At 58.9% G+C, this 20059-nt stretch overlaps 2 protein-coding genes across 2 annotated transcripts; both read left to right on the top strand.

The window, feature by feature from the left end:
• Positions 1-379: 379 nt before the first annotated feature.
• Positions 380-7789, top strand: DMWD (DM1 locus, WD repeat containing). The gene is made up of 4 exons (XM_087827440.1): positions 380-1108; positions 2313-2495; positions 4753-6021; positions 7278-7789. The coding sequence occupies exons 1-4, from the start codon at positions 380-382 to the stop codon at positions 7323-7325; spliced, it is 2229 nt and encodes a 742-aa protein (XP_087683566.1). The 3' UTR covers positions 7326-7789.
• A 1537-nt stretch (positions 7790-9326) lies between these two features.
• Positions 9327-19284, top strand: DMPK (DM1 protein kinase). The gene is made up of 15 exons (XM_016212572.2): positions 9327-9576; positions 11753-11844; positions 12076-12159; positions 12246-12341; positions 12856-13004; positions 13304-13397; positions 13615-13821; positions 13903-14151; positions 14837-14922; positions 16276-16387; positions 17122-17279; positions 17368-17465; positions 17629-17675; positions 17982-18071; positions 18406-19284. The coding sequence occupies exons 1-15, from the start codon at positions 9417-9419 to the stop codon at positions 18556-18558; spliced, it is 1875 nt and encodes a 624-aa protein (XP_016068058.2). The 5' UTR covers positions 9327-9416; the 3' UTR covers positions 18559-19284.
• Positions 19285-20059: the final 775 nt, after the last annotated feature.

Here is a 20059-nt window from a genome sequence, read left to right as displayed (position 1 = left end):
GATTGTTGAAGATAGTGAAGTCATGGAGATACATATTGGAGGCTAGTGGAAAATGTGGAGATGTTTGGGGTTAGCGTCAATCAGTAGTGGGCCGGATGAAGTCCTTGGGGTTTTATGGAGACATGGGATCAGTGAGACTTGGGGGATCATCAGCGGTGGGGAAGAATGGCTGGAGATGCTGTGACCAGTTGGGGAGATTAAGATGTCAGTGGGAGACAGTGGAAGTCAGGAGGGTGTATTTTGGGAGTCTATGGAGACACTAGGCTCCCCTGGGGTCATCTGTGAGGTCACAGGGAAGCTCGGATAGAAAAGAGGCCTCCTCTTTAGGGTCTCTCCGTTGCTAGGCAAACGGTTCCCAGGGCGCCGTTGCTAGGGACTTATGCTTTTTAAATGCCACTCCCCGTTCCTCGTGGGCCCCGCCCCCGCAGCCAACCACACAACGGTCTCAGGCACGAAGGCCGCGCCCACTTTTTCGACCCGCCCGCAGACCCAGAACCGTTACCCGAGCGACGGCTGGGGCTCGTCCCACCTCCTGACCCTGTTGCCAATCGAAGAGACGTCGCCCGGGCGACGACCCCACCTCTTCCGGCGCGGGCCCGCGGCTTCCGGCAGGGGGCCCGGCGGCGGGCGGCGGTCCGGCAGCGGCGGGGCCCGGGGGGCGCCCAAGATGGCTGCGGGCGGCGCGGAGGGCGGCTCCGGCCCCGGCGCCGCCATGGGGGACTGCGCGGAGATCAAGTCTCAGTTCCGCACCCGCGAGGGCTTCTACAAGCTGCTCCCTGGGGACGGCGCCGCTCGCAGGTCGGGTCCGGCTTCCGCCCAGACCCCGGCGCCGCCCCAACCCCCGCAGCCCCCGCCGGGCCCTGCTTCCTCCTCCGGCCCCGGCGCGGCAGGTCCCGCGTCGTCTCCTCCTCCCGCAGGCCCCGGGCCCGGGCCCGCGCTGCCCGCCGTACGCCTCAGCCTCGTGCGCCTCGGGGAGCCGGACAACGCCGGGGCCGGGGAACCGCCCGCCACGCCCGCGGGTCTGGGGGCCGGAGGAGACCGCGTCTGCTTCAACTTGGGCCGCGAGCTCTATTTCTACCCGGGCTGTTGCCGCCGCGGGAGCCAACGGGTGAGCGGCCTGCATTGCGGGCGGCCTGGGTGCTGGACGATGGGGGTCCCTAGGTGATCCAGAAGTGGTAGGAGGCCCGAATTGATCTGGGGCCCCGAGGTAGGCATCCTAGATGTGATGGACTTGCCAGGGGAAAAGGGTTCTAGGAGGTAATGCATAATTTTAAAAGGTGATGGGAGGTTTTCTGGAGCTGGACATTATGGAAATGATGGGAAACCGTGGGGTCATGTGGGATCCCCGGATTATTGGGAGGGGCTGGTGAGTATTCTGGAGTGATGGAGAATCCGAGATGATGTAGATCCTCCTGGCTTCTGGGTGGCAGGCATCCTGCAGGTGATGGGGAGTCCTGAGGTGATGCAGAGCCCAGGGGTATTGCAGTCTGTGGAGGTGTTAGGAGGGGGTCTCGAGACTTTGGGCAGCCAAAGGTCAGGATTCTGGAAGTGATGGGGGCTTAGAGGTAATAGGGATCCCAGAGAAAATTACGGTTCTGGAGTAATGAGAGTCCTGGAGGAAATGAGAGTCTCTGAGCTGATGGGAGATCTGGAGGTGATGAGGGCCTGTAGGGGACATCCTCAGGTGTCTCTACATTTATCTAGGTGCCAGAGGGAATGAGACCCCTGGAGTTTATGGTGGTCCCCAGAAGTGACGGGGATCTTGAGAGCCCAGAGGGGATGGAGGTACCTAAATGTGGGGAACCATGAGGTTTAATGAACTGTGCTGGGGGCCCTGAGATTTAAGGTCTCCAAAGTGAAGGGACTCCTGAGATAGGCTTTAGAATCTTGGGGATTTGGGTGACTCTGAGTTTGGAGGGGCTTGGACTGTTGTGGTGCTAAAACCCAGGGGAGTTGGCTGAGGTTATGGGGCAGGACTGGAAAGCAATCAGAGCTCAGGGACTTTGGGACCCCCAAACCCTGATGCTGTGAGTGAGGGTGTCCCTGAAGTTGGAAGGGTTCAACTTTGGGGAGGCACTGTGGTTTTATGCCCAGGGCAGGGGGATCCTTCCTGTCTGTTTTTTTCCTCTACTCTAAGATTTGAGTCCCTCTTCCTGTCTGCGGTTGCTCCTTCCCTCCCCACTCACCCATCTACCTACCCACTTCCCTCAGGGGTTTCCCCCTGCTTCCTCTTAGTGGTTTCCCCCAACCTCAGCACCCTCTTCCTTCCCCAGTGGTAGAAGCCATTAACTCATTTTCTCCCACTGCTTAAGTCCATTGACCTCAACAAGCCGATTGACAAGCGGATCTATAAGGGCACCCAGCCCACCTGCCACGACTTCAACCAGTTCACTGCTGCCACAGAGACCATCTCCCTGCTGGTGGGGTTCTCAGCCGGCCAGGTGCAGTACCTGGATCTCATCAAGAAGGACACCAGCAAGCTGTTCAATGAAGAGGTGATTGTGAGCCCTTAGGGCCCCCCCCATACACTGTTTGCCTTTAGACTGCAGCTCCCTGGACAGTAGTGTAGGCCTGAGAGGGACAGGATGAGGGAGAGAAGGGGGGTGGAACTGATAGCTATGTGGGATGGGTGACAGACAGCAGCTAGTGTGATAACAGCTAATAATGACACTGGCGCCTACTGTGCCCAGCCCTGTGCTTTGTTAGCCATATGCTAAACACATTACTCCTGGAGTTTTCATCAACCAATGGGTTAGGGATTGAGAGGCCCGTTTTGCACATTAGAGAACTGAGGCTAGTAACTGGTTTGAAGTCAAAGCCCTCGGTCTTCTAATTCTGGGCCCTGTGGGCATTAGATTCAGATCCTTGCTGCATCACATTTACTCACTGTGTGGCTTTGGGAAGGTGACAGTGCCTCCCTGAGCCTCAGTTTTCCTCCTCTTCAAAATGGGGTTTTCAGCCTTACTTCACAGGACTGTTGTAAAATTATGCATGAGATTGCTTAGTCCTGGGTGGATTTGGCACAGGGGAAATGCCACTGAGCAGCCTTATCTGTGTGCAGGGACTACTCGTGCCCTGTGTCTCTTTCCCTTTGTTCAGAGGTGGTGTTCCATCTGCACAGAATTGCATGAATGGCAGAAGGGAGCGGTGGAACAGTGAATGGAGTAAAAATGTACTACCTCACACACTGACAGAATATTTATTGAGCATTCATTCTGTGGCAGGCACGGTCTCAGCACCCGGGATGTCTCATTTCGATGAACAAAACGGGGGGCCCATTTTGTGGAGCTTTCATCTAGCTAGGGAGGTGGGCAGTTATCAAATAAGTGAAGTGTGCTGGCCGCCAGAGGTGCTGAGTGCTGTGGAGAACAGCCTGGCAGGGAAGGGGCACGAGGGGTGCTTGGAGAGGTGTGAATAGGGTAATCAGGAAGGGCCTCGCTGAGAGGTGACATTGAAACAGACATGAAGGGGGTAAGAAGAGTTATCGGGGAAGGACATTCTGAGTAGAGGGAGCAGCCAGGACAGAAGCCCCGAAGCAGGACCTGGACAGAGCAGTTACTGAGGGGCAGGTGGTAGGTGAGTTCTGAGAAATCATTTGAGGGGCCAGGTCACGTAAGGGCTGGAAGACCGTGGAACAGACTTGGGGTTGTTTTTTTTTAAAGTACAATTTTTATTTATTTATTTATTTTTTAATATATCTTTATTGATTTCAGAGAGAGGAAAGGCGAGGGAGAGAGAGAGACAGAAACATCAATGATGAGAGAGTCATTGATCAAGCCCGCAACCAGGCATGTGCCCTGACCGGGAATCGAACCCCGATCGCCTGGATCCTAGGTCGATACTCAAGCGCTGAGCCGGGCCGGGCCAGACTTGGGCTTTTATAGCCTCTTTCCCTTGGGGTTCCTCTGAGCCATAGGACACAGAAATGGTTTGATTCGATTCTTTTATCACTTCTCCCAAGAATGAGAATAAACTTAGATACCTAGAAAAGAAGGCAATTCCTTTGTTCAGTGGATGCACAAGAGCTTTAGGGCTTTGCTTTCTTTGGAGCCCTAGTTGAGAAAGGCTGCCCTGGTGTGCAGAATGGGCGGGCACAGGTGCCCACTCACGTTAACAACAGCTATCTGGCAACAGTGAGAGAATGGACATGGGCAGTGGTGGCCTGGTGGCCAGTTAGGCCACTGCAGGGTTGATGGTGGCTAGGACCAGGGTGGTTAGGGTTCCGGGTGAGCAGAGTTCAGGTTCTGCATATGATTGAAGAGTTAGATGTGAGTTATGGGTAGAAAAGGAGTAGAAGATGAGCTGCAGGCAGGATGGGGTTGTCTCTCACGTGTCCAGGAAACACTTGCCAGGCGCCTCCTATGTGCAAAGCTCTGTGCTCTGGGGCTAGAACCATGAACTAAATAGACAAAGATCTCTTCCTTGGGGCAGCTGATATCCTGTGGATCAGTTTGTTGCCTTGAGCCTGACATGGGAAAGATGGTGGGGGCATTGGACAGAGGACAGTTCTCTTAAAGGCAGGACTGCCCCCTTGCCAAAGGTGGAACATCGAGGCTCCATGGAGCCCCTGTGGCCGCCTCACAAGCAGCCCTTATCCCCCTGCGTTCCCATGATCGTCTTTTTCCCCAGAGTGGGGGCTCCTCTCTGAGGAGGCCTGGGCCACATCTGACAGCCTCCTGGGGAACCAGGTTGGGAAGGAGGCCTCTCAGGGTCTGATTGCCTTCTCCCAACCCCCATCGTCTCCCCTGGCAGCGGCTGATTGACAAGACCAAGGTGACATATCTGAAGTGGCTGCCTGAGTCGGAGAGCCTGTTCCTGGCATCACACGCCAGCGGCCACTTGTACCTGTACAATGTCAGCCACCCGTGCACCTCGGCACCCCCCCAGTACAGCCTGCTGAAGCAGGGCGAGGGCTTTGCTGTCTATGCTGCCAAGAGCAAGGCGCCTCGCAACCCGCTGGCCAAGTGGGCTGTGGGTGAGGGGCCCCTCAACGAGTTTGCCTTCTCGCCCGACGGCCGGCACCTGGCCTGTGTCAGCCAAGACGGCTGCCTGCGCGTCTTCCACTTCGACTCCATGCTCCTGCGGGGGCTCATGAAGAGCTACTTTGGGGGCCTGCTCTGCGTATGCTGGAGCCCTGACGGGCGCTACGTTGTGACGGGTGGTGAAGATGACCTGGTCACCGTGTGGTCCTTCACTGAGGGCCGTGTGGTGGCTCGTGGCCACGGCCACAAGTCCTGGGTCAATGCTGTGGCCTTTGACCCCTATACCACAAGGGCCGAGGAGGCGGCAGCAGCCAGTGGTGACGGGGAACGGAGTGTCGAGGAGGAGGAGGAGCCTGAGGTGGCCGGCCCAGGCTCGAATGGGGGAGCCCCGCTCTCCCCAATGCCCAAGGCCGGCTCCATCACTTACCGCTTCGGCTCGGCCGGCCAGGACACGCAGTTCTGCCTGTGGGACCTCACCGAAGACGTGCTTTACCCTCACCCACCCCTGGCCCGCACCCGCACACTGCCCGGCACCCCTAGCACCACACCGCCTGCTGCCAGCAGCTCTCGGGGTGGCGAGCCAGGCCCCGGGCCCCTGCCCCGCTCGCTGTCTCGCTCCAACAGCCTCCCACACCCAGCGGGCAGTGGCAAGGCGGGTGGCCCAGGCACAGCGACAGAGCCAGGCACGCCCTTTAGCATCGGCCGCTTTGCCACGCTCACGCTGCAGGAACGGCGGGACCGGGGGGCGGAGAAGGAGCACAAGCGCTACCACAGCCTGGGCAACATCAGCCGGGGAGGCAGCGGGGGCGGCGGCAGCGGGGACAAGCCCAGCGGCCCTGTTCCCCGCAGCCGGCTGGACCCAGCCAAGGTGCTGGGCACGGCGTTGTGCCCGCGCATCCACGAGGTGCCACTGCTCGAGCCCCTGGTGTGCAAGAAGATCGCCCAGGAGCGGCTGACGGTCCTCCTGTTCCTGGAGGACTGCATCATCACCGCCTGCCAGGAGGGCCTCATCTGCACCTGGGCCCGGCCGGGCAAGGCGGTGAGTCGGCCACACTGGCCTCCTTGGGACTGGAACTCTGGAAGAGGCGGGTCTTGGAAGAGCAGTTTGTCAATGTCACAGCCTCTAGCCCCCTGGGCTGAGGGGAAACCATGACATAGTTGTGTCTCAGAGCAAGCCCTCTCACTTCTTAGAGTGATGGGCTCTAGAACCCCTGGCAGCAGTCAGCAGAGAAAGGGTCGGGTAGAAGAGCCAGCTGGGTGTGGTGGGGACCACGGCCAACTACCAGAACAGCAGCCAATGGGCCTAGCACGGCCAGGTCTTTATCACTTGTTGCTTGAAGCCAGATCTGTATTTCTATGGGAAATGTGATTTTTAAGTGGTGAAACTTTTGGGGGTACAGCAGGTCAAGTTCTCTGAGCAAGACTGGGTTTGGGCCCAGCTTCCCACCTGGGTCTGCACTGTTGGGATATGAGCCCAGTGCTGAGGCACAGACTGGAATCCCTGGCTCAGGGACCAGTCCTGCACTTCTCTCTGTGTAACTTGGGGCAAGTTCCTGCTCCCCTCAGACTTCTGTCACCTCTCACATCAGGGAGGCTTGCAAATACGTGGTAGGGGTTTGATGTGCCCACCTCCTGAGGTGGCTGTGGGGTCAGGAAGGCCCCAGTAAGTGGAGCACAGGCCTGGCACCTTGGAACTTTGGAACATGGACTCAGATGTCTCAGCTCCTCACGGTCTGAGCTTGGGCGCCCAGGGTGTCAGGTCTGAGGGCTGCAGCGTGGTTCCTTGGAAGGGAGGTTTGGGATCATAGTATCCTGTTTCCCTAGAACTTAGAGCACAGTTTCAGAGCCTGATAGGTGGAGCATTGGGATTTGGGGAGTCTGGAGAGTCCTGAAAGGGACCCCTCTATCTCCCTAGTTCACAGATGAGGAGACCGAGGCCCAGACAGGGGAAGGAACTTGGCCCAGGTCACCCAGCAAGTCAGTGGTAGAGGTAGGACTGTCCCTGAGTCTTTTCCCCAAGAATCTCAGGATCCCCTCAGTTAGAAGGGGACCACAGTTTCCCTTCCTCTCCCCACCTCCACCCCTACCCCACCGTCTGCTCAGGATCACCTTAGGACTTTAATTACTATATAAAAGTGCTGCCTGTGGGGATAGGAAAGCTAGTTGAGATTAAGTTCTAGAACCTAGAGCAGCAGCCAGGCGGGGGGTGTCTGGGGTGGACTGAAGGCCAGGCCTGGGTGGTGGGAGCCCCAGGTGTTCTCTAACCTCTGCTGTCTCCCCTCTCATCTTCCCCAGGGCATCTCCTCCCAACCAGGCAACTCCCCCAGTGGCACAGTGGTGTGAAGCCATGGATATTGGGTTCCCCCAGCCCCACCTGCCTCCCAGCCATAACCCTTCTGCTGGCCTCACGGATCAACTATTAACAAGACTAACCATTTCGGATGGACTGCTCCGGTCCCCCGCCCTGCACAAATTTGGGGGGATGTAGTGGCCCATGTGGCCTCAGCCTTGTCCCCACCCACTGCCAAGTACAATGACCCCTTCTGCTGAAACATCAGTGTTAGCCTCATCCCTGTCCCCAGCATGTGACTGGTCATTGGGGTGGGGGAAGCTCCCCACCCACAAGAGCCCCAGCTCTGCAGTGTGCCCCTCGGTCTTTGGGCAGGACAGGGCGGCCTGCCCCTCCCCAACCCCCAGCCCTATCCCCCTGCTGTTGTTTGTGCTTTTGAAGAGTTAAGTTATGGAAGCCCCTTGGGGCCCTCCCTGTCCCCAGCACCTCTTATTTATACTAAAGTTCCCTGTTTTCGCACCGTCTCTGATCCCTTCCTTGGAGGTGTGTGTGGAGGGAATATGTGTGCTTTCACTGTGTGCTACATCAGTCCACTTTATTTTTTATTATAAGAAAGTTTTAGAAGGTTACAGAACCCTGGCTGGGTGGCTGTTGCTTGAGCATCGTCCGGTGCACAGGAGCAGTGCCAGTTTGATCCCCAGGCAGGGCAAGTGCAGGGGGTGCGGTGGGGGGCTGATTCATGTTTCCTGCTCCCTCTCTAAGCATGTCCTCCGGCGAGGATTTGAAAAAAGAAAAAGTTGCAGAGGTGGTAGAACTGAGCCAGCTGGGCTGTGCAGGCCCAGGAAACAAGTTACAAAGGCCTTAGAAGCGCCCTTGGAGCTCAGGAAAGCACACTCAAAAAGAAGGTTCTAGCAGGCATGCTCTGGGGAGAGAGAGAGCATGCACCCATCCATCCACTTTCACCAGGGAGCAGCCAGGCTCGCCCCACTTTTAATGGACAAATTGAAGGCAGGAGAAGGGACAGGCTCAAGGCACTAGCCAGCCGTGAGCAGGGCCCATTGGATGGAGAGAACCCCAAACCCTTGAGGGAAGAGAACCACCAGGGCCCCCTCTTCAGAGTGCTCAGTGGGAGTTTGCAGAATTACTTGAAAATGCCCAAACTGTCCAAATCTACTATTACAGGGTCTCCCCAAACGGGGTCCCCAGGCAGCTCCAGAGGCCCGGGGTGAGTGTCCTTGAGCAGGGGTCTTGGCTTCCTGCTGTCTTCGCCTGGTTTGCCCAGCCCAGCCATCCAGAGCCAGCCGGAGACCACAGTTTCCTCTAGGACAACTGTCCGCCCTGGAAAGGACAACGAAATCCCTCCTGGCTGGCTCTCCCGCTCCGCCCTTCACCCCCCGAAATGTTTCTGTTTCTAATCCTGGCCTGGGCAGGAATGTGGCTGCATGCCGGGGGCCAAGGAGCTATTTTGGGGGCTCCTTTGCCTCCCTCAGGCTTTGGCCAGTGGGTCACCCCTGGTCTTGGCTCCTGAGGGCCTCCCTTCCCAATTCACTCACCACCCCTTCCTCACCTCCTGCCAAAAAAAAAAAGTGTAAAGCAGAGGGCCTGAGGGCTAAATTTAAACTGTCCCAAAGTCTGAATCCTGGCTGAGTCACCCACAAAGCTGTCCTGGCCTCCTGCCCCCCTTCCCAGGCCTCACCCCTTCCTCCTCCCCCCAACTCCAGGGCTAGGGAGGGGTGTTACAGGTCACTCTGGACCTCAATTGGCCCCCTCTGGGGAATGGGAGGGCTCAGCTTCCATCATACCTGTAGCTTTCGCCTTCCTCTACTCCGCCTTTTAATGGAGTGGGCTGGTGGCGAAGGGTTGAGATTCTCTACCCCCCAGTCTCACACTGAAACATTCTAGGGGGGGCCTGGCTTGTGAGGGGTTAAGGCTGGGAGGCAGGAGGGGGCCGGCCAAGGGGTGGGGAGAAGGGGAGGAGGCCTGTGCAGCGAGCAGAGGGAAGTGGCCAGAGGCCCAGGGCACAGCCAGGGACAGGCCGACATGCAGCCAGGGCCCTAGGGCCTGAACAGGGGCTGCCAGGCCCCGTGACAAGAGGACCCCGAGCCCCCGGCCCGGGGAGGGGGCCATGGTGCTGCCTGCCCGACATGTCAGCCGAGGTGCGGCTGAGGCGGCTCCAGCAGCTGGTTCTGGACCCCGGCTTCCTGGGGCTGGAGCCCCTGCTCGACCTTCTCCTGGGCGTCCACCAGGAGCTGGGTGCCTCCGACCTGGCCCAGGACAAGTATGTGGCCGACTTCTTGCAGTGGGGTGAGTGCCTGCCTGCCCGGGCTCCCCCAGATTGGGAGGTGGGGAGAGGGCAGAGGCAGGAGTGAGATTGGGCACAGGGATGGCTCTTGGGGGGCAGGATAGACATGGGGAGAGCTTCCCACTCAGGGGCCCAGAACTTGGGCCTGGGTGGGTCCTGGGGAGACATGCCCCTACCCCTCTGCTGCTCTTGCTGGTCAGCAGAGGCCTGGGCAGCCATGACTCAACCATGACTTGGGAGCCATGGTAAGCTGGGCTGAGAACAGCCCCCCATGGCCCCCCTGTACCCCATTCCCCAAGTCTAGGCCTAGGGACATGCTGGGAATCCTACCTCCTAGGGTACCCACACATACCAAAATGGGTCCTGTGGGCCTCCACCCTGGTTCCCCAGAGCATGAGGCCAGCATGAGGGACAGGCAGCTGCCAGGGGCGCGGCCCGAGGGCAGGTGTTAGGCGCCAGCTTCTCCAGCTGCCCCAACAGGTGCCCAGGCTCTGGGAGTGCTCAGTGACTCAGGCAGGCCCTGGGGGACAACCAGCTCTACAGACAGGTGCCACCCGGTACCCTGTCTACCCCCTGGATGGAGGAGTCCCCCCTCCATCCATTTTGGTCCCTTTTAGTCTGCATGGGTCAGCCTTGACTCCCCTCCAGCTCCGCAGATCCATTAATTCTACTCCATGACCTCCAGCCTTCCTTTCCTCCCGCAAAGCCCATTCTTGCCAGGTCTTCCCCAGAAAGAGGTCCAGTCCTCCAGACGGAAGATGCTTCAACCTCCGCCTCCTGCCATGTCTGCCCCCACCCTCTCCTGGCCCAGGACTCAGGCTTACTTGGGTTTCTGTCTCTGTGACAGTCTGTCCCTCAGTGGCCTGCTCTTGGTCCTTAGGCTCTCTCTGTCCCTCGGTTTCCTCATTCTGCCTTCTGCTCTTTCTTTCCTTGTGTTCATCTCTTTGGAACCCAGGCCCTGCTCCCATTTCGCAAATGGGAAGGTGGAGGTCAAGGGCCTGGTGACTCAGCCTCTGGAAGAACCTTCTCCCCACCTCCCCTGAGCCCTTAGTACCTCTCTTAGACCCCCTTTTGCAGAGGATGAAGTTTGGCCTGCAGGGTAAACTGAGACCTGAGGTGGGGGCAGGGGTCTGGCTCTCCTGTGAGGAGCACTCCTTTTGTGGCCTGAGCAGTATCCTGCGGGCCCCTCCCCTGCAGGCTTGGGCGGGGGAGGGGGCCTGGGTTCCCGCTGCCTTAAAAGGGCTCAATGTCTTGGCTCTCTCCTCCCTCCCCCATCCTGGGCCCTTGCTGGTTCTTCCCTGTTGGCCCACTCTCCCCGAACCCCACAGGGGCCCCCCTCTCCCCTCCATAACCCACTGTATCTCCCCTCATTCCTACTCACCCCACTGCCGCCATTGGCTTCTACCCCCGTGGGGCCTAGGCCTCCCTCTCCCATGTCCCTGAGTTTCCTGCCTCCATATTCCCACATGGCCCTGTTTAACAATCCTCGCTGTAGGATCCTGGGCAAATGACTTCACCTGCCTGAGGCTTGAGCCCCCATCCGTAAATAAGTTATAATGGAGTACTCCTCCTGGACTTCAAAGGACTGAGAGAACTCATGAACCGGGCCTAGAGCCCTGGCCTTGTCCCCTCTTCAGTTCCTCCTCGTACCCCTGCCCCCCAATTCAGTGTTTCCCAAAGTGTGGTCCAAGAGCCACCTGCCTCTGAACCTAGAGGGACTGGCTAAAGCTGCATGTTCGGGCCCTTTCCCCATCATTCCTACTGGGGGCAGGGGCCTGAATCCCAGGGAGCTAGAACTGGGTCTGTCCTCCCTGTTCTTCCAGGGCCTCCCTTCTGCAGACTTGTGTCCCCGCCCTGCTCCTGCTCCCATAAGAGCCCTCTGGCCCAATGCCTTGTCCCAAATAGGGGTTCCCAGGCATCCCACTCCTCTCTGTAGGAGGGCAGTTTTGCATCCCCCAAACCTCACACAGTGTTTATGTGGGGAAGCCCTTGGGAGGCAAACAGTCCTAAGGGGAAGGGCAGAGAGAAGGGGAGATTGAGCGTCGGAGGGAGGGGGGGGAGACTGAGAGGAAAGAACAAGGGGCTGGGAGGAGACGGAGGAACAGAGTGTGGGACTTTCTCCTGGTCTCCACTGTCAGTCCGAGTGACCCTCTGTTCTCACCGCCCCCCATTCCCCAGTGGAGCCCATCGCGGCGAGGCTTAAGGAGGTCCGACTGCAGAGGGATGACTTCGAGATTCTGAAGGTGATCGGACGCGGGGCGTTCAGCGAGGTAAGCCCAGAGCCCAGGAGCCTTGACTTTTCCTGCCTTGGGCGGGACGTAGGGCTTGGGGCGGGGCCTCAGAAATTGATGAATGAGTTTAGAACCTAAGACTAGTAGGGGCGGAGCTTAAGACCAATGGGCGCGGCCTGGCGGGTGGGCGGGGTTTGGGTGGAGTCCGGTCTGAGCGATCCTCGGTGCTCCTCGCCACCTCCACCCCAGTCACCCTGGTTCGGCCTTCAGGTAGCGGTAGTGAAGATGAAGCAGACGGGCCAGGTGTACGCCATGAAGATCATGAATAAGTGGGATATGCTGAAGAGAGGCGAGGTGAGGCCCGTGGCTGGATGTGCAGGGCACTGAGGATCCTCCCCTCAAACTCCCTCAACCGCTTCAGCTCCTCCGGTGCCCCGCAGGTGTCGTGCTTCCGCGAAGAGAGGGATGTGCTGGTGAACGGGGACCGGCGCTGGATCACGCAGCTGCACTTCGCCTTCCAGGATGAGAACTACCTGGTGAGCCCAGGCCGGTGCCCAGAGGGACGGACCTCCACCCCAAGGCTGGCAGCTAACGAGGGGGGACAGGGAGCGGATCTAGGGTGGGGGAGCTGCCTCGAAATTCCTCGGGAGTCTGTGTGTAGTAGGAATGGACTTCCCTTCCCGGGATGGCAGATGTTCCTGGGCTGATTCTGGGGGCCTCTTATAAAGATGCCGCCATTGGGGGAGTCTTACCTGGAATGGGAGAGCTTTGTAGTCTGTGCGGGGGCCACTGGGCAGAGGGTATCTGGGGGGCTCTACACTCTGGGCATTAGGAAGTCTCTGGGTTCTCTTATCTCTGGGGGGGGGCGGTGAATCTCTGCCTAGTTACATCTGAAAGAATTTGGGGGGTTTTGGTGGGGGAGGGTGTCTCTGATTTGGCCTGGAAGATCTCTGGGGCTCCCTTGGGGCTGCCCAGGAACGAGGCGTCTCCGGGAGTCTTTGTCTGGGCACCTAGGGGGATTACTGACCCCGGTGACATGCCCCCTCCCAGTACCTGGTCATGGAGTACTACGTGGGCGGGGACCTGCTGACGCTGCTGAGCAAGTTTGGGGAGCGGATCCCAGCCGAGATGGCGCGCTTCTACCTGGCCGAAATCGTCATGGCCATAGACTCGGTGCACCGGCTGGGCTACGTGCACAGGTGGGCGCCGCAGGAGCTGAGGGGCGGGGCTTGAGGGTGGAGTGCGGGAGGGGTAGCGAAGGACCCCGAAGGAGGGGATACCACAGAAGCTGGAGCCCGGAAGGGGTGGGGCCCACTGGAGACGGGACCTGAGGAGTTGGGTCCAGAACTGTAGAATCTGGGGAGGGAAGGCCTGAGGGCAAGGCCTGGGGGCTTGGGAATTGGGGAGCCTAGTCTCTAAGAGGGTGGGGCCCCAGCCTGGTGAGATGGGAGGCGGGAGGCTCACTTATCCACCCTCCACTCCCTTCTTCACTCTGCAGGGACATCAAGCCCGACAACATCCTGCTGGACCGCTGCGGCCACATCCGCTTGGCCGATTTTGGTTCCTGCCTCAAGTTGCGGGCTGACGGAACGGTGAGCAGTGAGTGGTGCTCCTGAGGCCGCCACCGGTGAGGGGTGGGGTGAGGTGCGGCTGAGGTGCGGAGCGGGCGGGCGGAGCTAGGACCTCGGACCGAGCGGGACTCCAGGTTAGAACAGGCAGGAGGCGGGACCAAGATGGGGCGTGGCTGGGAGGCGGAGCCGGGGCTCGGGGGGCGCGGGGATGAGCCTAACCCTGGTTCTGTTGGTTCAGGTGCGGTCTCTGGTAGCTGTGGGCACCCCTGACTACTTGTCCCCCGAGATCTTGCAGGCCGTGGGTGGCGGGCCGGGGACGGGCAGCTACGGACCCGAGTGTGACTGGTGGGCCCTGGGAGTGTTCGCCTATGAAATGTTCTACGGGCAGACGCCCTTCTACGCCGACTCCACGGCCGAGACTTACGGCAAGATCGTGCACTACAAGGTGAGCGGGGCCCCCGGAGCCCTGATCCCGCTGCGCCTGCTCCCAGGCTGACATCCGCGCTTTCCCGCTCCCTCTGAGCAGGAGCACCTTTCTCTACCGCTGGCTGACTCAGGAGTCCCTGAGGAGGCTCGGGACCTCATCCAGCGACTGCTGTGTCCCCCGGAGACACGGCTGGGCCGGGATGGAGCCGGCGATTTCCAGAAGCATCCTTTCTTCTTTGGCCTTGATTGGGATGGTCTCCGAGACAGCGTGCCTCCCTTTACTCCGGATTTTGAGGGTGCCACCGACACGTGCAACTTCGATGTGGTGGAAGACGGGCTCACTGCCATGGTGAGCGGGGGCGGGGTAGGTACCTGCGACCCGTGCTCCCCTCATCCCCTCTCCATAAAGTTCAGGTTAGGATAGTGCCCACCTCTTGGGGTCCTGAAATAATTTCTTCCCCTGAACAACTGCTCTGTGCCTGTCTGTCCAGTGCTGGAAACCCAGTAGTGACCTAGACTCACAGTCCAGCGGGGAACACAGTCTTTTCCCCAGACAGTGACACCCCAGAGAGATCAGGACTGAGATGAGGAAGTGTAGGGTGCAGGGCTTCCTGGAGGGCTTCCTGGAGGAGGGCACTATCTGAGCTGAGACCTGGAAGGAGGAGAGATGAAAGGCAGGAAAGCACCATAGAGAAATCTGCCTCCCTTAGGCCATCTCTTTCTCTTAACTGTTACACAAGCTATCTTGGAGTGTTTACTCAGCCTGTGTGTCTTTGTGCTGAGCACTACTGGGGACACACATGGACCAAGTCAGCCCTGGTCCCTCATTCACTTCGAGTCTGGAGAAGTATATAATGATACTGTGGTGAGGGCCCTGAGGGAAACAGGAAGACACAATCAATGATGGAGGGAACACTTTATATAGGCCCTAAGTAAGGGTGGGCTTGGGGAGTACATTTAAGCCAAGACTGGGAAGGGGTGAGCAGCCATCCCTGACAACCAGTGGTCACCTCCTGTCTGATTCTCTTGTATAGGAGACACTGTCAGACATGCGGGAAGGTGTGCCGCTGGGGGTCCACCTGCCTTTTGTGGGCTACTCCTACTCCTGCATGGCCCTCAGGTAAGAACTGCCCTAGGAGGCTGCTCAGGGTTACGGTATCCTGGCCCATCAGTGCCCAGTAGAATTGTAGGATCAGTCTTGGAACCTTACTGACTTAGGAACCCAGAGTTGTAGGACCTTAAAATCTCAGACCATAGTACCTTGAAATTTTAGATTCAATTGTAATACCTCAGAGCCATCAACTTGACCTTGTGGAATCTTCCAACCTTCCATGTCTAGGTTTCTAGTACAGAGTCATGGAATCTCAGAATCCTTTTAAAATCAGTCTTAAAATAACACAAACTCAATGAATCACTCACATAACCGTAAAGCCCTTTTAAAACATTATTTCTAGCCCTGGCCATGTAGCTCAGTTGCTTAGAGCATCGTCCCGATACGCCAAGGTTGCGGGTTCAATCCCCAGTCAGGGTACATACAAGAAGCAGCCAGTGATGCATAAATGAGTGGAACAACAAATTGATGTTTCTCTCTCCTTTCCTGTCTCTATAATCAATAAAGAAAATAATAAATAAAAATAATAAAACTAAAACATTAAGTCTGCTAATAATACATTGCTTGACACTAGTAAATTATAAAATATGAATAAGAAAAGGAAGCCAACCATCCGCTCTGGTCCCTGGCTCATGCGTACACACGCATCCGCAACCCTGAGAATGTGCTGCACTCTAACCTGTCCTGTTACTGGACAATGTATCGCAAACACCATTTCTTATCATGAATGAACTACAACCTGATCCTGACCTGCTGCGTATATTCTCTTTACCGGGCAGGGCAGGACTCAGTTAGCCTGTCCTCTCCGCCCTAAGCCAGGCTGGATGAGCAGCCACAGGTTGGTCTAGGTGCATGTGCAGTTAGGTCCTTGAGACATAATTCTGTGAGGGGATTGCTGGACGGGGAGGGACATCCACTTTTATTGCCATTTCTATTTGTAGGGAGGGTTTGTCCCCCTCAGCGGCTGGGTATGAGGGAGTATGCTGTCTAGAGTCACAGTCTAGGGATCCACACCCAGTCATAAGACTATATCTTTGGAGGTGGCCAGAACTGGGCAGCATTCCCCTCATTGGGTATCCCTCACTGTCCTGAGGCCCTAGGAGAGGGCTCTGCAAAGGTCACATGGAGAGGGAGGAGATGAGTGCACCCTAGAACATGGGTGTTGTTCCTTGAGTTCCTGCAGAAGGTATACAGAGGGCAGCTCTCAGGGGCCTGAGGCCATGCCAGGGGCAGGCCTTTCCCTTTGTTCCCCTCATCCTGCCCCCTCCCACTCCTTAAACATGGGGTCTTTGGATCTGGCTGCCCCATGCCCACAGGCTAGGGAGTCCTAGCTCTCCCTTCTCAACCTTTCCCTCTCTCCAGGGACGCTGAAGTCCAGCGCCCCACGCCCATGGAACTGGAGGCTGAGCTGTTGCCTGAGCCCCCTGTGCAAGCGCCCAGCCCAGAGCCCACGGTACCCCCACCAGAGGAAACGGTGAGTTGTTGGAGGAAAGGGTCAGTCAGAGTAAAGGCAAAGACTTCCAGGGTAGTGTGTGCCATGGAGCACTAAGCCCTCTGCGAGCTTATTCATGCAAAGAGACGGAAAATAGACGTTACTTCAGTCAGAGATGATCAGAGGGCATGGAGTGTGTGTGCAGGGGCCTCTCTGTGGAGGGGAAGCCCAGCGGAAGGGGGAGGACCGTCGCCCAGGGGGAGAGTGTACCCATTGGTCAGCAGAGAAAACCTTCAGGGCAAGCCCCTGAGGTGGGAATCAGCTGGGTTTATTCTTGACACTGAAAGGAGGGTACAGAGGCTGAACTGTTCCAGCAGAAGGGGCGTGAAGAGTGAGGGGACGGGGGCTGCAGGGGCCAGCCAAACCAAACCAAAGAGGGCCTTTCGGTGCAGCAGCCTTCTCCTGTGGGCACAGAGGAGCTGGAGGACTTGTGAGCAAGGGCACTGCGTGGGCAAGTTGAGTGGGTGTTCCAGGACCAAGCCTTGGGGTCCTATAAGGAGGAGAATGGGAGTGGAGCCCACTAAAGGCTGGAGACCAGGGTGGGAGCTGGGTTAGGGAAGGAGGGTGCTTGGATCATTGCAGGAGCTGTGGGGATTCCAGAAAGATTTAGGGATGGGGAGTAGAAGAGAAGAGAGGACCCTAGGCCTGGAGCCTATGCCCAAGTCTTGAGTGCTCCAGGAGCCACAGGCAGCCCTAAGCCCAGTCCCTATATGCAGGCTGAAGTGGCAGTTCCAGCGGCAATCCCAGCGGCTGTGGCAGAGGCTGAGGTGACCTTGCAGGAGCTCCAGGAGGCCCTGGAGGAAGAGATGCTTACCCGAGAGAGCCTGAGCAGGGAGCTGGAGGCCATCCGAACGGCCAACCAGAACTTCGCCAGGTCAGGGTCAGGGCACAGGGGCCTGTCCCTATCTTTAGCAGCCTCTCTCAGAGACCCCAAAGGGCTCACGGTCTTTACCTCCCCTCAGTCAACTCCGCGAGGCTGATGCCAGGAACAGAGACCTAGAGGCGCACATCCAGCAGCTGCAAGAGCGGATGGAGGGGCTGCAGGCGGAGGGAGCGGCAGGTGAGTCCCTCATTTGCCCTCTTTCCCAAGGGCACCAGGGGAGGTGGGACCGCCAGTGTGTGTGGACACCTGGGGGAAGGCGAGGGGCCCAGGCTGGGGCACACTGCGCCACCGCCCTCCTCCGTCACTCCACGCATCCTACACTTCTCTCTTCTCCTTCCAGCTGTCACGGGGGTCCCCAGTCCCCGGGCCACGGATCCACCTTCCCATGTAAGACCCCTTTTTCCCCTGCGTCAAGCCTGCTGCCCCCCCTGCAGACCCTGTCCCCGTCTCCCCGTCCAGATTTAGGGCTCACCTACTTCTTTGGGGTTCCAGGCAGCAGAACCTTCCATTCAGCCCTATATCCACCAGATCTCCCACGGTTCAGGCCTCTAACCAAATTCCGCCTGGGAGCTCCCTTGATTCCCTCCCCGACCTCAGCTCCTCTCGCTGTCTCTCAACCCCCCCACCCCCCCCACCCCCCCCCGCCGAGGTGGCCGGGGCTCCGATTGGGTCACCTGTCCCTTCTCTCTCCAGCTAGATGGCCCCCCGGCCGTGGCTCTGGGCCAGTGCCCGCTGGTGGGGCCAGGCCCCATGCACCGCCGCCACCTGCTGCTCCCTGCCAGGGTACGTCCGGCTGCTCACACCCACCCGCCGCCGCTGCCTCCGCGTCCCCGCCTAGCAGCTCGAACCCCAAGCCGCCTCTGCTTAGCTGCGTCTCTGTGGGGCTGGGCCGCTGCCGGGAGGGAGGGTGCTTTGGCAGCCAATCAACACAGGCCTCTAGAAAGCAGCCAATGACGAGCTCGGACAAGACGAGGCTTGCGAGCCGACCAACCACAGCTGCCTGAGTTTTGGGGGTGGGGCGAAATGTGAATCTATTTACGAGCGGAGGCGGGGCGAGCCCCAGCAGCCAATCAGGGGTCCGTTTACGCTGGTGCTGATGCTGCCTTCTCGCCTGCAGGTCCTTAGGCCTGGCCTATCGGAGGCGCATTCCCTGTTCCTGTTCGCCGCTGCTCTGGCTGGTACCGCCGCCCTGGGCTGCACTGGGTTGGTGGCCTACGCAGGCCATCTCGCCCGGGTCTGGCGCCCCCCAGGAGCCGTCTTCGCCCCCTGAACTTTAAGCCCCAGCCTGTCCTCCACTCGGGCCCTGCTGCAGGGTTGGGTGACCGGGCTCGGCCCAGAAGCCACTTCCACAGCCTCCCCATTCACACCACTCCAAGTGTGGTCTCCACCCCAGCTCCAGCCTTGTGATCTGGCCCGCCCTCTGGCGGCCGGGGAGGGAGGAGCCGGGTCCGAGGCCGGAGCTCGGGGCTAAAAGGAGGCTTGTAACCCGGAGTGGTGCTGCTGCTGTTGGGTGGAATCGCGGACCACTTCTTCCGGCCTGGCTGAGGCCACGACGTAGATGGGCAACCTGCGATCTAGAGAAGGCAGGAGGGCCAGAGCTCAGCCATCGGTTTTTCATCCTCTATGCACCCCACCCACATCGGCCCGAAAACCACAACTCCTCCTTGTGCATGAGGCCTTGCTCTCCCGGGAACGTTCTCTGCGAGAGGAGAACGTCTAGCGCGAGCCCCGCTGCTCTCTCGGGAACCGTTCCCTTTTGCTAGCCCCGCTTTTTCGGGGCCTCCCGCGCCCTTCTCACGTGCGCTGCTCTCGGAGCCACAGCTGGCTCCTCCCGCCTCGGCGGTTTGGGTATTTATTGACCTGTCCTCCGACCCGCTGAAGGCTCCAGGACCCCAGCACCCGAATGCACGTTTTGGATGCACTGAAACCCCGACCTTCCTCGGTATTTATTGTCTCTCCCCACCTACGTACCCCACCCCCGATCCTCGCGAATAAAAGGCCCTCTTGTCTGCCCAAAGCTCTGAACTCCTCGGTGTCTGATGTTTGCGTTGCAGGACAGAGGTTGCCCAGGGGGCCAATCAGAAGGCGAGTGGAGGCGGCCAATGGCCTTGCGGGGACTAATCAAAGCGGACGTATCAGGGGTGTGGGTGGGGATTCGAGGCCGACCAATAGGAGAAGGCAAACGGACAACCCCCGCCCTCGAGACACCGCCTGTTGTCCAGCTGTGGCCCAGCTGTGCCACAGGCTGGCTGGGAAGAAGGGGGCTGGACCAGCCGCGCGCGCGTCCAGCCTCCCACTACTGCGCCTGCGCAGGCCACGCGCATCCGTTCCAGGGACTTAAGTTCCAGAAAAGTTACAGCAAACTTTCTAGCCTGTTTCGCCCGCCCCTTCTCCTTGTCGGACCCGCCCCCCTGTGGAGCCGGGAATTCTGAGGGGCGGAGCGCAGGCCGAGATGGGGAGTGTGGGGGCCTTCAGAGGACCCTGGAGACGGAGGCATACTGAAGCTCAGTCTCGGAGTGGAGGTGGCTTTGCGCCCTTAGCTCTCCCGGACGGCCCGTTAGCTTCTCCGTTGTCCCGATGGGAAACTGAGGCCCTGAGCCAGAAGCACATGCGGGGGGAGGCAAAAAGAGCGGCCTGAGGCGGAGGGAAAACAAAGGGAGAATCACGGACAGACGAAGAGGGGAACGGGCACACACAGACACTGGGAGAGAGACCCTATTGGGGCGCTGGGCCTGGCATAGGGGGGGATTCGCAGGGTCGACTGGGGGAGA

This window comes from Miniopterus natalensis, chromosome 18, assembly GCF_054644295.1.
Source record: "Miniopterus natalensis isolate mMinNat1 chromosome 18, mMinNat1.hap1, whole genome shotgun sequence".
In the NCBI taxonomy this organism is placed as follows: domain Eukaryota; kingdom Metazoa; phylum Chordata; class Mammalia; order Chiroptera; family Miniopteridae; genus Miniopterus; species Miniopterus natalensis.
The sequence above is the reverse complement of the archived record's forward strand: the minus strand, read 5'-3'. Positions and strand labels throughout refer to the sequence as shown.

Excerpts from the sequence above, each read along its gene's own strand:
- DMWD (XM_087827440.1), top strand. The coding sequence starts at position 380 with ATGCTTTTTAAATGCCACTCCCCGTTCCTCGTGGGCCCCGCCCCCGCA. Across the intron at positions 1,109-2,312 it reads GCCGCCGCGGGAGCCAACGG|TCCATTGACCTCAACAAGCC; the intron begins GTGAGCGGCCTG and ends CCACTGCTTAAG. Across the intron at positions 2,496-4,752 it reads GCAAGCTGTTCAATGAAGAG|CGGCTGATTGACAAGACCAA; the intron begins GTGATTGTGAGC and ends CTCCCCTGGCAG.
- DMPK (XM_016212572.2), top strand. The coding sequence starts at position 9,417 with ATGTCAGCCGAGGTGCGGCTGAGGCGGCTCCAGCAGCTGGTTCTGGAC. Across the intron at positions 13,398-13,614 it reads AGTTGCGGGCTGACGGAACG|GTGCGGTCTCTGGTAGCTGT; the intron begins GTGAGCAGTGAG and ends CTGTTGGTTCAG. Across the intron at positions 14,923-16,275 it reads TACTCCTGCATGGCCCTCAG|GGACGCTGAAGTCCAGCGCC; the intron begins GTAAGAACTGCC and ends CCCTCTCTCCAG.